At 39.3% G+C, this 12,453-nt stretch overlaps 1 protein-coding gene across 9 annotated transcripts in view; it reads right to left on the reverse strand.

The window, feature by feature from the left end:
* Positions 1 to 12,453, reverse strand: part of LOC309506414 (uncharacterized protein) — a 33,243-nt gene that overhangs the window by 14,342 nt on the left and 6,448 nt on the right. For 2 of the 9 annotated variants that reach the window (XM_082180348.1, XM_082180347.1), the window contains exons 6-11: positions 12,279 to 12,359; positions 10,583 to 10,636; positions 9,175 to 9,273; positions 5,351 to 5,394; positions 1,337 to 1,433; positions 752 to 877 (exon numbers count right to left, since the gene is read on the reverse strand). In XM_082180348.1, the coding sequence (XP_082036474.1) occupies positions 9,259 to 9,273; positions 10,583 to 10,636; positions 12,279 to 12,359 (150 nt within the window). In that variant the 3' untranslated portion in view covers positions 752 to 877; positions 1,337 to 1,433; positions 5,351 to 5,394; positions 9,175 to 9,258. The other 7 variants (XM_082180351.1, XM_082180349.1, XM_082180352.1 and 4 more) reach the window with 7 other exon arrangements.

A 12,453-nucleotide genomic window follows, 5' to 3' on the forward strand; every position in this document is an offset into this window, starting at 1 on the left:
ATCTGAACGCATTTACGTCTTTAGAAACATTGTTTTTTTTTACCCAAACATGATCTTGAACATGACCACTTTATGATTAATCTGTCATCGATGACGGAGAGAATCTCCGGACATCGTGGATTTCTCTTCATCACAGGATAAAATCTATAGGCTACACTGTGACTCTGTGGACATTAAAGGAGCTGTATGTAAGAAATGTATTTCAGTTAATCATAAAATGGCCCTGATATGTCACTAGACATTAAGAAATCATGTTCATTTCAAATACTTATATCACTGACAACAGTAGTCCGGCCAGGATATTGTCATTTAAAAAGTGAAGTTGCAGCCCTCAACTGATGTTGATGATGTCATGTTGTGTTTTGGCCTGAAGCTCCACCCTCCGGCTATCTACCAATCACGAAGTCAGTAGTGTTTCGGCATCCGGGTTTAAAAGTTTTAGTTTAAAAGTGAGTTTTTCCGTTATTATCTGCTGATAGTCTGAATGTGTTTTACATAATTTCATTAAACACGAAATGAACTCAGAGCTCAGAGATAAGCTCAGTTTGGGCCCTGGCTATGCTCAGATTCTTGTCACTTCACTAGAGGTGCACACAAACAATCCTATTCTTGCTTGCACCAAGCCATGGCTTTTTGAATCCCAAGAAAGGGACTTCAATTAGTAAGGGTCAAAAGAGTCAGAACAACCTTCATTTTTTGGCATTTGGCTTTTTAATTGATTTAGGATCAACATTAGTAATGCATTATTTACCTCAGAATCAGGATCTGCAACGGGGTTAAGGGTCTGGCCCACCTGCCACAACTGATCTGGTGTCAGGTTCTGCTCAGTCCTGATGGGATGGTTGTCCCACGCATCACTGGAGACATCTAGGCTTGCCTGAAAACATAGTGGCAGCAGAATATGTGTAGGACGTTGCTGATGTCAGGTAGGTGTTCGTCCTCAAGAGAGTGCAGGATATTGTAACACACTCCTGTAACACTCATGAACAAACCACGCCAGAGGCGCTCAATCCTGTATAAAAAAATCAAAAAAAAGGAGGAAAATAATAATTTTTTTATAACGTGTCCTTTAAGATCCTTTGAATAACTCACCTTTTCCCCAGCCATTGAATAAATGGCCATGTTTCAAATTGATTATTGTATACATTTTAATAGAAATCAGCTGACATGGGAGTTAATACTATAAATTAAATTCTAAGAGTTTTTTTTATTTTGTATGTTTGCGATCATGGCCAATAGATTTTGTTGGTGAGGATATTGTCTGTTCTTACAATTGCTTATGGTAGGCATCTTAATAAATACTGCCTTTAGGCTTCCAAAATTAAGTTTGACTCACCGCTGATTGTGTACGCTTTTCCCCGCAATGAAGCTGTTAATGTCTGAACATTAATTCCGCTATCCCCACATTTTCTCCTCCGTGATCTCCTCTTACTCTGAAAATACAACATGAATTTTAGATCTCATCAGGGACACAGTTATGCAGAAGTGCCAACAAATAATACGTGAAACCTTTAAATTTCCCTGCATTTTTGCATAATTTAGTAATAAAATATGGTCTGACAGGTCTATGTACTGTATGTAGTATAACTGATCTGTAGGTGCTCACAACGTATAATGAGAAATACAAGTCACTTCAATTGTTTTTCTTTCCTAAACCGGTAAACAAGCAGGAATACTGGGCCCTGTTTCAGAAAGCTGAGCCTGATATGTGAAGCTCCGAGTTCCAGAACAGCTGATCAGAATTAGTTCAGTCAACTGTTGACTGTGACCTGTGTATGTTGAACCTGATGGAAGGTATCCAGTTTTATGTCCTAAACACTCGTTTTTGGGGGTCGAGAGCTAATAAAAACTTATTTCAGTTTTTTTTAGCTTGTTTGCTGTACACCTTGTCACACAGCAGCTTTTAGGCATTTTTCTGTCGTTTGTTAGAAGCAAGAAATGACAAGGAGGCAGCCTCTCGCAATGCAAAGTCAATGGAGACGGTTGGATTGTTTTCCCCCCCGGTGTGGGCGTGGCCTAAATGCGCTCTGTCTCTATACTACGATTCACCATGGCAACGGGTAAATAAAGGCAGAGCCTCCATTTTAATCGGGTGGAGCTAGAAAAATGAATGCGTGCCAACGCGGACCATGATAGGCTATTCATGTTAAAATGCAGTGGAGGATCAATACGTTTACATTAGTAGTGTTTATACAGCATTTACCAGAATGGACTTTCCTTAATGAATGATAAAGTGCTGGAACTTTCCTACAGCCCATTACATTTATTATAAATAGGCTACAGGCCTGTTTATTCATTTGTAACCTAGCGGGACAAAATGCAGGAGGCAATAACTGAACATAAAGATATTAATCAAACACATTAGACATAGTTTAGCCTACTCACGGACAGAGTGTAAAGTAACAGGTGTTGCAGCAAAAACAATAACTAACAAAACAGCATCACAGCATAAGAGACATCAGGATTCAAACTGTCCTTAAAAGATATTTATTTCTTGCAAGAAATGTTCCCAGGCCATCCCCAGTCCAGCTAGAGGCGGAGTGAGACTCAGAGCAGTGGTTGGCCAGCTATCTCTTACAGCCCCCACTAAACCCCTGTGGCTCCTCCCCAGCCCGGGAATACTCTCACCTCTGAAGTCACACACACACACACACACACACACACACACACACACACTTGTTTTTGTGGTATAGAAGGACACTGATGCCCAAACAAGTTTGGTGGTGGTATATGGGGACACCCCTTTCCCAATGCCCTACAGTGATGAAATAAATATCAAAAATTTTGTTGTAATCTGCAGATCACAAATCTGACTTCAAATGTTCTATACACACAACAGAACAGAAAATATGACCATATGATTTTTTGGTGGTACACAAGGACATTCCCGCCCATCCTAAAATGTTCCCGCCTATGACATAATTGTGATTTTTGGGGCCCGACTTGATTATGAGGACACTCTTTTTACAATACACTAAATATGTCATTTCAGTGGATTACAGGGACCAATGTGTTTTACTGGTACATGACCACACACACACACACACACAAACCTGACAACACAGTGTATTACCAAGACTAAGGTGATTTAAGAGGACTGGATCTTAAACACAATACACAACTGCATAATCCAACATTATAAGGACGAGTGTGTTTAATGGTACATGCCCACACACACACACAAACCTGACAACACGGTGTATTACCAAGACTAAGGTGATTAAAGAGTACCGGATCTCCAATACAATACACAAAACAACTTGCAACATTACAGGGACAGAAGTGTTTTAGAAGTGCTTTAATTATGAATTCAATAATATCATCATAAACATTGAGTTTTTTTCAGTTTTACCATGTAATACAATCATGTCATGCCATTTTAAGGGGAAAGTGACATCCACAAACTTAAAAACATGGTCAATAAAACTTGCACAACTGTGTGATCTTTCAGAAAGCATACAGTATCATTACTGTTTTGACATATTAAAATGACAAACAGATGAACCATTCAAAACTTCGAAAAGATTGACAAAACAGCCCTTGGAAACAGGCACAATTTAAAGATGTTATTAAACAGGCTTTGAAATGTATAAAATGAACTCACTCAACATGCAATATATGCTGCAACATGTAGAGAAACCGACTTACAAGGGACGGTTTACCTAAAAAGACAATTCTCTTATTTCCAGAAAATGTAAACAGAATTGTCAAGTTTCAAAGCAGAATTACAGAGATAACAGGAAAAGTATTCAACAAAGTTAGTTTGGGCTGTACATCAGCTCTAGAAGAGTATAGTGTCATTAGAATACAACCATCATTGTAAGTACAAAAGCTCTCATGTGTTTAGAGAATACTAAAGCATGTATTCTTCTGTACAGAGAATGAGAGAGAGGCAGAAATTGAAAACCCACAGAAAGGATCCTCAGCGGTCTTACACTGCTGGCATTCAGTCAGTGTGGCCAGTTTTCCTTTGGTTATACACTCACCGAAAGGATTATTAGGAACACCTGTTCAATTTCTCATTAATGCAATTATCTAATCAACCAATCACATGGCAGTTGCTTCAATGCATTTAGGGGTGTGGTCCTGGTCAAGACAATCTCCTGAACTCCAAACTGAATGTCAGAATGGGAAAGAAAGGTGATTTAAGCAATTTTGAGCGTGGCATGGTTGTTGGTGCCAGACGGGCCGGTCTGAGTATTTCACAATCTGCTCAGTTACTGGGATTTTCACGCACAACCATTTCTAGGGTTTACAAAGAATGGTGGGCGAAAATGCCTTGTTGATGCTAGAGGTCAGAGGAGAATGGGCCGACTGATTCAAGCTGATAGAAGAGCAACTTTGACTGAAATAACCACTCGTTACAACCGAGGTATGCAGCAAAGCATTTGTGAAGCCACAACACGCACAACCTTGAGGCGGATGGGCTACAACAGCAGAAGACCCCACCGGGTACCACTCATCTCCACTACAAATAGGAAAAGAGGCTACAATTTGCACAAGCTCACCAAAATTGGACAGTTGAAGGCTGGAAAAATGTTGCCTGGTCTGATGAGTCTCGATTTCTGTTGAGAAATTCAGATGGTAGAGTCAGAATTTGGCGTAAACAGAATGAGAACATGGATCCATCATGCCTTGTTACCACTGTGCAGGCTGGTGGTGGTGGTGTGGGGGATGTTTTCTTGGCACACTTTAGGCCCCTTAGTGCCAATTGGGCATCGTTTAAATGCCACGGCCTACCTGAGCATTGTTTCTGACCATGTCCATCCCTTTATGACCACCATGTACCCATCCTCTGATCGCTACTTCCAGCAGGATAATGTACCATGTCACAAAGCTCGAATCATTTCAAATTGGTTTCTTGAACATGACAATGAGTTCACTGTACTAAAATGGCCCCCACAGTCACCAGATCTCAACCCAATAGAGCATCTTTGGGATGTGGTGGAACGGGAGCTTCGTGCCCTGGATGTGCATCCCACAAATCTCCATCAACTGCAAGATGCTATCCTATCAATATGGGACAACATTTCTAAAGAACGCTTTCAGCACCTTGTTGAATCAATGCCACGTAGAATTAAGGCAGTTCTGAAGGCGAAAGGGGGTCAAACACAGTATTACTATGGTGTTCCTAATAATCCTTTAGGTGAGTGTATGTGCCTTAAAATGTTCAATTGCAGCTGTAACTTCAGCATTTGACCAGCACACTTTTTGTCCTTTCCACAAGGTTTTCTATTCCTGCCTCACGTTCATTCTCTGTACAGAAGAATACATGCTTTAGTAAACTCTAACTATATGAGAGCTCATGTACTTACAATGGTGGTCATATTCTGATTTAAACCTCAGGTACCTTGAGGAACTTCAGTGGTTTCTCGATGGGCATCTTCTGAACACCTGTAGGAAATCAGTTATAGACAGATCAGAAACTCAGATGTAACTCAAACCTGCATCTATAACTTAATACTGGTTATACATCTGATATCTAAAAATTACATTTCAAATGACATTCAAAACATTATTCTGGAGATGGAATGTTGTGTTAAACATCTCCTTTTTAAAGTTTTTGACCAACATGAACATGATAAACTTATTGGTTTGGTACTGATTCCATTAATTTTGTTCTAGAAAAATTGTTATTTATAATAATATCTGATTATTGATAACTGATTTTTACAATTAATGGCAAAAGGAATGTTTAGAAATGTAATCTGATATTATCTACTGACACACTATAGCAGGGTTCACCAATCTCGGTCCTGGAGGGCCGCTGTCCTGCAGAGTTTAGCTCCAACCAGCTCCAACACACCTGGTTGAAAGTTTTTAGTATGCCTAGTGAGACCTTGATTATCTGGTTCAGGTGTGTTTAATTGGGGTTGGAGCTAAACACTGCAGGACAGCGGCCCTCCAGGACTGAGATTGGTGAACCCTGCACTATAGTATGATATATATATACATACACTATGAACAAAATTCTAAACGCTTTTGTTTTTGCCCCCATTTTTCATGAGCTGAACTAAAAGTTAAGACTTTTTCTATGTACACAAAAGGCCTATTTCTCTCAAATATTGTTCACAAATCTGTCTAAATCTGTGTTAGTGAGCACTTCTCCTTTGCCGAGATAATACATCCACCTCACAGGTGTGGCATATCAAGATACTGATTAGACAGCATGATTATTGCACAGGTGTGCCTTAGGCTGGCCACAATAAAAGGCCACTCTAAAATGTGCAGTTTTGTGTGGTGTTGGGGGGTTGGGGGGTTGGGGGGTTGGGGGGTTGGGGGGTTGGGGTGTCGGGGGGTTGGGGGTTGGGGGGTTGGGGGGTTGGGGGGTGTCGGGGGTCTGGAAACAAGTCATTATCTGGTGTGACCATCATTTGCCTCACGCAGTACAACACATCTCCTTCGCATAGAGTTGATCAGGTTGTTGATTGTGGCCTGTGGAATGTTGGTCCACTCCTCTTCAATGGCTGTGTGAAGTTGCTGGATATTGGCAGGACCTGGAACACGCTGTCGTATACGCCGATTCAGAGCATCCCAAACATGCTCAATGGGTGACATGTCCGGTGAGTATGGTGGCCATGCAAGAACTGGGATGTTTTCAGCTTCCAGGAATTGTGTACAGATCTTTGCAGAATGGGGCCGTGCATTATCATGCTGCAACATGAGGTGATGGTCGTGGATGAATGGCACAACAATGGGCCTTAGGATCTCATCAAGGTATCTCTGTGCATTCAAAGTGCCATCAATAAAATGCACCTGCGTTCGTTGTCCATAACATACGCCTGCACATACCATAACCCCACCATGGGCCACTCGATCCACAATGTTGACATCAGCAAACCTGTCTGCCATCTGCCCTGTACAGTGAAAACCGGGATTCATCCGTGAAGAGAACACCTCTCCAAAGTGCCAGACGCCATCGAATGTGAGCATTTGCCCACGCAGGTCGTTTACAACGACCAACTGCAGGTCGAGACCCCGATGAGGACGATGAGCATGCAGATGAGCTTCCCTGAGACGGTTTTTGAGTTTGTGCAGAAATTCTTTGGTTATGCAAACCGATTGTTGCAGCAGCTGTCCGGGTGGCTGGCCTCAGACGGTGTTGGAGGTGAAGATGCTGGATGTGGAAGTCCTGGGCTGGTGTGGTTACACGTGGTCTGCAGTTGTGAGGCCGGTTGGATGTACTGCCAAATTCTCTGAAAAGCCTTTGGAGACGGCTTATGGTAGAGAAATGAACATTCAATTCACGGGCAACAGCAGGTGGACATTCCTGCTGTCAGCATGCCAATTGCACGCTCCCTCAAAACTTGCGACATCTGTGGCATTGTGCTGTGTGATAAAACTGCACATTTTAGAGTGGCCTTTTATTGTGGCCAGCCTAAGGCACACCTGTGCAATAATCATGCTGTCTAATCAGTATCTTGATATGCCACACCTGTGAGGTGGATGGATTAACTCGGCAAAGGAGAAGTGCTCACTAACACAGATTTAGACAGATTTTTGAACAATATTTGAGAGAAATAGGCATTTTGGGTACATAGAATAAGTCTTAGAACTTTGAGTTAGATCTATAATTTTGTTCAGTGTATATAACTGGCTTAAAACCATTTTTCTTGGGTGAAAATACTAACGTAAAATTGCACCACAATATATATTGGTTTAAAATAATAATAAACATGTTCATAAACACAAACTTGTTATGCTGGGTACACACCAAAAGATAATCAGGCTGATTTTGGGCCGATTTCCCCCTTCTGACAATCCTAGCTGTGTCCCGATTATCTTGATGGTTATAGATTATCTTATCAGATTTTCCCTTGGTGTGAGGTGTGTTAAGAGTGTTCCGAACCTGATCGGAAGAACGTCGGAGCCGCCCTGATCGCGAATCGCAAATATTCAACATGTTGAATATTTACGATCAGAAATCCTGAAATGTGGGGGGAAGCCCAAGGACAAACGCGCGCATGCTCTGGAGATTATCACGTGAAAGGAAACAATATCCAATCAGAAAGCGAGATGAAGGAAGACGGAAGCATAACAAACGCAGTCATGGCGCAGCACAAAGTGAAATTGATGTGGACAGCAGAGATGGAGGATCAGCTTGTTGATTTGTGGCACAAATGTTTACAAAACGTGTTGTGTAAAACTTTTCCAAACACTATCATTGCAATTTCTTCCTGCATATCGTCCGCCATGCTTATTCTGAGGTCTCTAGAGTGTTAACAGTCGAGACTCTGATTGCATGGCCTTTAGGGTTGGGTATCTAGAACCGGTTCCAAAATGCCAAAAACCGGGGATTCGATAAGACGTGCGCACTTCAATTCCGCTTATCGATTCCTTACTTTGGTGATGCTCACATGCGCGAGGTGAATGGCAGTGAGCATTTGTTTACAGTTGTATTGATCTGCCAGGACCTGCCTGCCGCACATGCGCTGTACGTTATATTTACGATGGCGGAGCGCAGCAGACGTTCAAAAGTTCAAAAATACAGCGAATTGTATCACATGCAAGAAAGACATTTCATGCAAGGGAGGAAGCACCTCCAATATGATGAAACATTTGCTGCAACACAGGGTCAATTTGAAGGAATGCAGCGCATTTGATTCGGTGCGATCTCTCAACAGCAGTACCACAGGTTTCCACACACCAGATAAAGCTACTAGCAGCAGCAATAGCAGTCTCTCACACTCAGGTACAAAACTAGAGCCGCATAATTCTGGATAAAATGAGAACCAGTTTTGTTTAAAATAGAGATCATGAATAAATACATCAGACAATTAATACGAGTCGAGTCTATAATTCCTTAAAGTGTTATATATATACAGCATATTGTAAATTAAGATGCATTGTCACAGTTTTACTGGTAATAGCCTAAATGTAACAAGAATAAAAGGTAGAAAAAAGTATTTGCTCTCTTTTTTCTCTCCAATAAATATTGGAATCGAAACCAAGAATCGTTAAGAACCGGATTCGATAAGCAGAATCGGAATCGTTAAAATTTAAACGATACCCAACCCTCACGGTCTTTTCACATCATGGCACACCACACACTATAGGAGCAAAACGGTTAAATCTAGGATTTTTTGTCCTCATGTTTGTGGTCTATCACATTTTGAAAATCTTATAAGATGTAAAAAATCTTTTGGTGTGTTCCCAGCATTAGTTGACACATACCAACATTACTGGAGACGCCTGCAGCTCCAGCAGGAACATCACCTTCAGAACCGCTTTCATCACAATCACTGGCATCAGAGTCCGTCATACTGATCTCATCTTAAAGAAAAAGAGACATTTAAAACAAGAACATCTTCAGTTTAACCTGTATTCAGAAGTCATTTATGAAACATGACAAATGGCACCGTTTAATAATAATAATCATATTAATAACAACTATAATACTTCACTAAGATCACTATTATTAGAATTATCGCCTAGACAGTGATATACTAATACTGTCAATGAAAAATTTGTATTTTATAATGAGTATATTATTTTACAATAAGAGTTTATAATACTTTCTTAATTTCTTCACTTAAGCTGTTATACTGGCAGAAACCTGCAGTTTAAGTGAAAACAGGTTTATAAACGCATCTTATTGCAAAATTGTATTACCACAAAAAATGTGGATATAATGCGAATGTGAAAATAGAGAGTAACTGGTGCTGGTTGCGTTCCCAAATGCATGTTAAACTTATGGCACATGCAGAGATGGAGTTCACTGCATTCATTCCCTGTGAAACGAGGCATGGAAAAAGCCAGATCATGAGCTGATCGAGCGAGCAAAGTGTGCTCTTCAGTTTGAAACACGCAGCACAACAGACTACAGACTTACTTTCTTATCGTCTTTTGCGATTTGATAAGGGCATTAAGCCATGTTGTGCTTTTGATTTTAATATGTTTGAGAGATGCTTTGCCAAAGCAATTGCGCAAAAAACAAAGACAATTTATGTTATTATGAGGCGTAAAAATATTTTCGGTTCTTTTGGTTCAAACTGTGGAGGGACAGATTAGACCGTGGTGGGTCACTAGAGTAAAGGTAATTAATGGTAACACTATGAATTTTACTCCTCCCAAAAATGCCAAATAATAAACAGGTGAGAGCGTATTTTAGGCTATATGACACGTTATAGTGAGATATGACAGCGCTTCTGCAACACGCATCACTGCAGATGAGTAGCTGAGGATCTCTTCAGCATGCTGATGCACAAAATACAAACTAAAAATAAATTAAAGTAAGTCGCAGATGCTCAACACACAGTCATCTTCATTAAAAGTAGTGAGAATAAATGATTTTACCAGTACTGATGCTACTCTCTCTCCTATTGATCTTAAAATTAGCTGATACAAAAAATGCTGCTCATAGCGGTAGCTTTCGATGACGTGAACACCGTTAAATCTGATATAGCGCGGGAAATGAAGATCGGATTTATGTCTGTTTTGTGCAGACACATTTATGTGGCCAAGTGTAAATGGAATTGTTTTGACAATGAAATGACCAGGTGTAAAACAGCCCCAAAGATGATGTGAAAAAGTTCTTACTAGACTAGCATTTCCTAAAATGATGCAATGCTCTTTTTATTACCATCTCAACACAGTCTTGATCCTCCAATGATGATTGTTCCTTCTCAGGGCTCACCTGAAAGCAAGGCAAAGAAAGAAAAAATAAACATCTATTAGATACAAAGGATTCAGAGATTCTCCAAATGAAGCAGCACAGATACTTGACTCCATTAACACTGACTGATCACTGTCATAAAACATAAAATTAAAACAATTTCACATTATCAATGATATACTTGAGCAAAAGAAGGCTGATGACGCCAAACTAATTCAGGTATGATGGGACATTTCAAACAGTGACTTAAGATTTAAAACACTGTGACATAAGTTGTAATCAAGTATAAAGTTAAAACCCTATAAATATATGGTCATAACCAATCAGGGATGCATGAAAATAATGCTCATTATTAATGTTATCATTGTCAATCCGATAAGAAAATTAGGCCGCTATATTAACACTAATAAATAATGGATTACTTCCTTCAGCTTCAGATGTGCGCTGTTCACCATGATGGTTTTGAAATGTTTTAATCACAAATCTGTGAAATCAGCGCATTGTTACAGGGAGAGTTCGATTATGGAATTGTAAGTTGTAATATTTTTTATTTTTGTTATATATCTGATTTATCTCAAATAGGATGCATTTGGCTGAGTTAATGAGTGCTGCAGTAAACACTTCACTGTAGGCCTACCGGTGGTCAGCAAAACATTAATTATGATTGGGACTGTCATATATACATAACACTATAATGAGAAAACTATTGCATTAAAAACGTCGTGAATTCTTTGGGTTTAGTTGCTGTGTTTCAGCGTGTTGTCCTGGGAGGAGCGCATCCACAACAGGAGTTTCACTATGTAATAGTTGATTACTATTAATAATAGCTCAAGTTAATCTGTGCATGATTTTGTGCAAGTATAAGTTGTAATATTATGTTTATTTTGTATAAATATCTAATTTATCATATATAGGTTGTGTTCCGTTGAGCTAAAACCATCAAACAAAGCCTCAGTTTAGGGGTGTTCCTTCAGCTCTTTAGGCCATTTCATTTTAAGTTTAATGTTGTCTAATAACTTGTTTGCATTTTAATTTCATTTGATTTATTATTATTATTATTAAGGCAATAGATGTTTTGGTAAAACTTCACAATACATATGTTATTGCATTAACTAACATGAACTAACAGAGAGAAAAACTTTTGTTAATGTGAGTTAATAAAATATGTGAGTTCATGTTAGTTCACAGTGCATTAAATTAACAGATACAACACTGGATCCTAAAATGTCTTGGAAAATGTTGAGATTAACGTTAAGTAAGATAAACATTAAGTAAATCATGTAGAAGTATTGTTCATTCATTGTTAGTTCATGTTAACTAATACTAACAAGATGAAACCTTTTTATAAAGTATTGCCATTTTTTTTATAAAGAAAGTTGGAAATATGAATGTAAAATTCATTTTAGAAGCTAAGAAACCTTACACTGGTTCAAACTAGCCACTGTACTGTATATGTTTGATTTATGTTGAAGTGTTTGGGACATTGGCTTTAAATGATGTGCATTTCGTTTTTGTAATCAGGCTTTCAAAGTATATCAAATTTTGGATTTAGATTCATCGGCTAATACATCAGATATCGGCTTTCGAATATAAAGAATGATCAGTTATCGGCCCAAATGTTCATATCGCTGTATCCCTAATTTGATTTCCAAAAAAACAATACCTTCTGTACATCTCTGACTTCTGACTGGGACGGGGACGGACTCTTCATTTCGAGAGTGGAGGGTTCAACCTCACAGAGAGTCTACAAAACATAACATTAGACATGAAACAGTCAAGTCAAGTCAAGTCAAGTTTATTTGTATAGCGCTTTTCACAATACAGATTGTATCAAAGCA

The sequence above is a fragment of the Leuciscus leuciscus genome (genome assembly GCF_965113295.1).
Source record: "Leuciscus leuciscus genome assembly, chromosome: 9".
Lineage (NCBI taxonomy): Eukaryota > Metazoa > Chordata > Actinopteri > Cypriniformes > Leuciscidae > Leuciscus > Leuciscus leuciscus.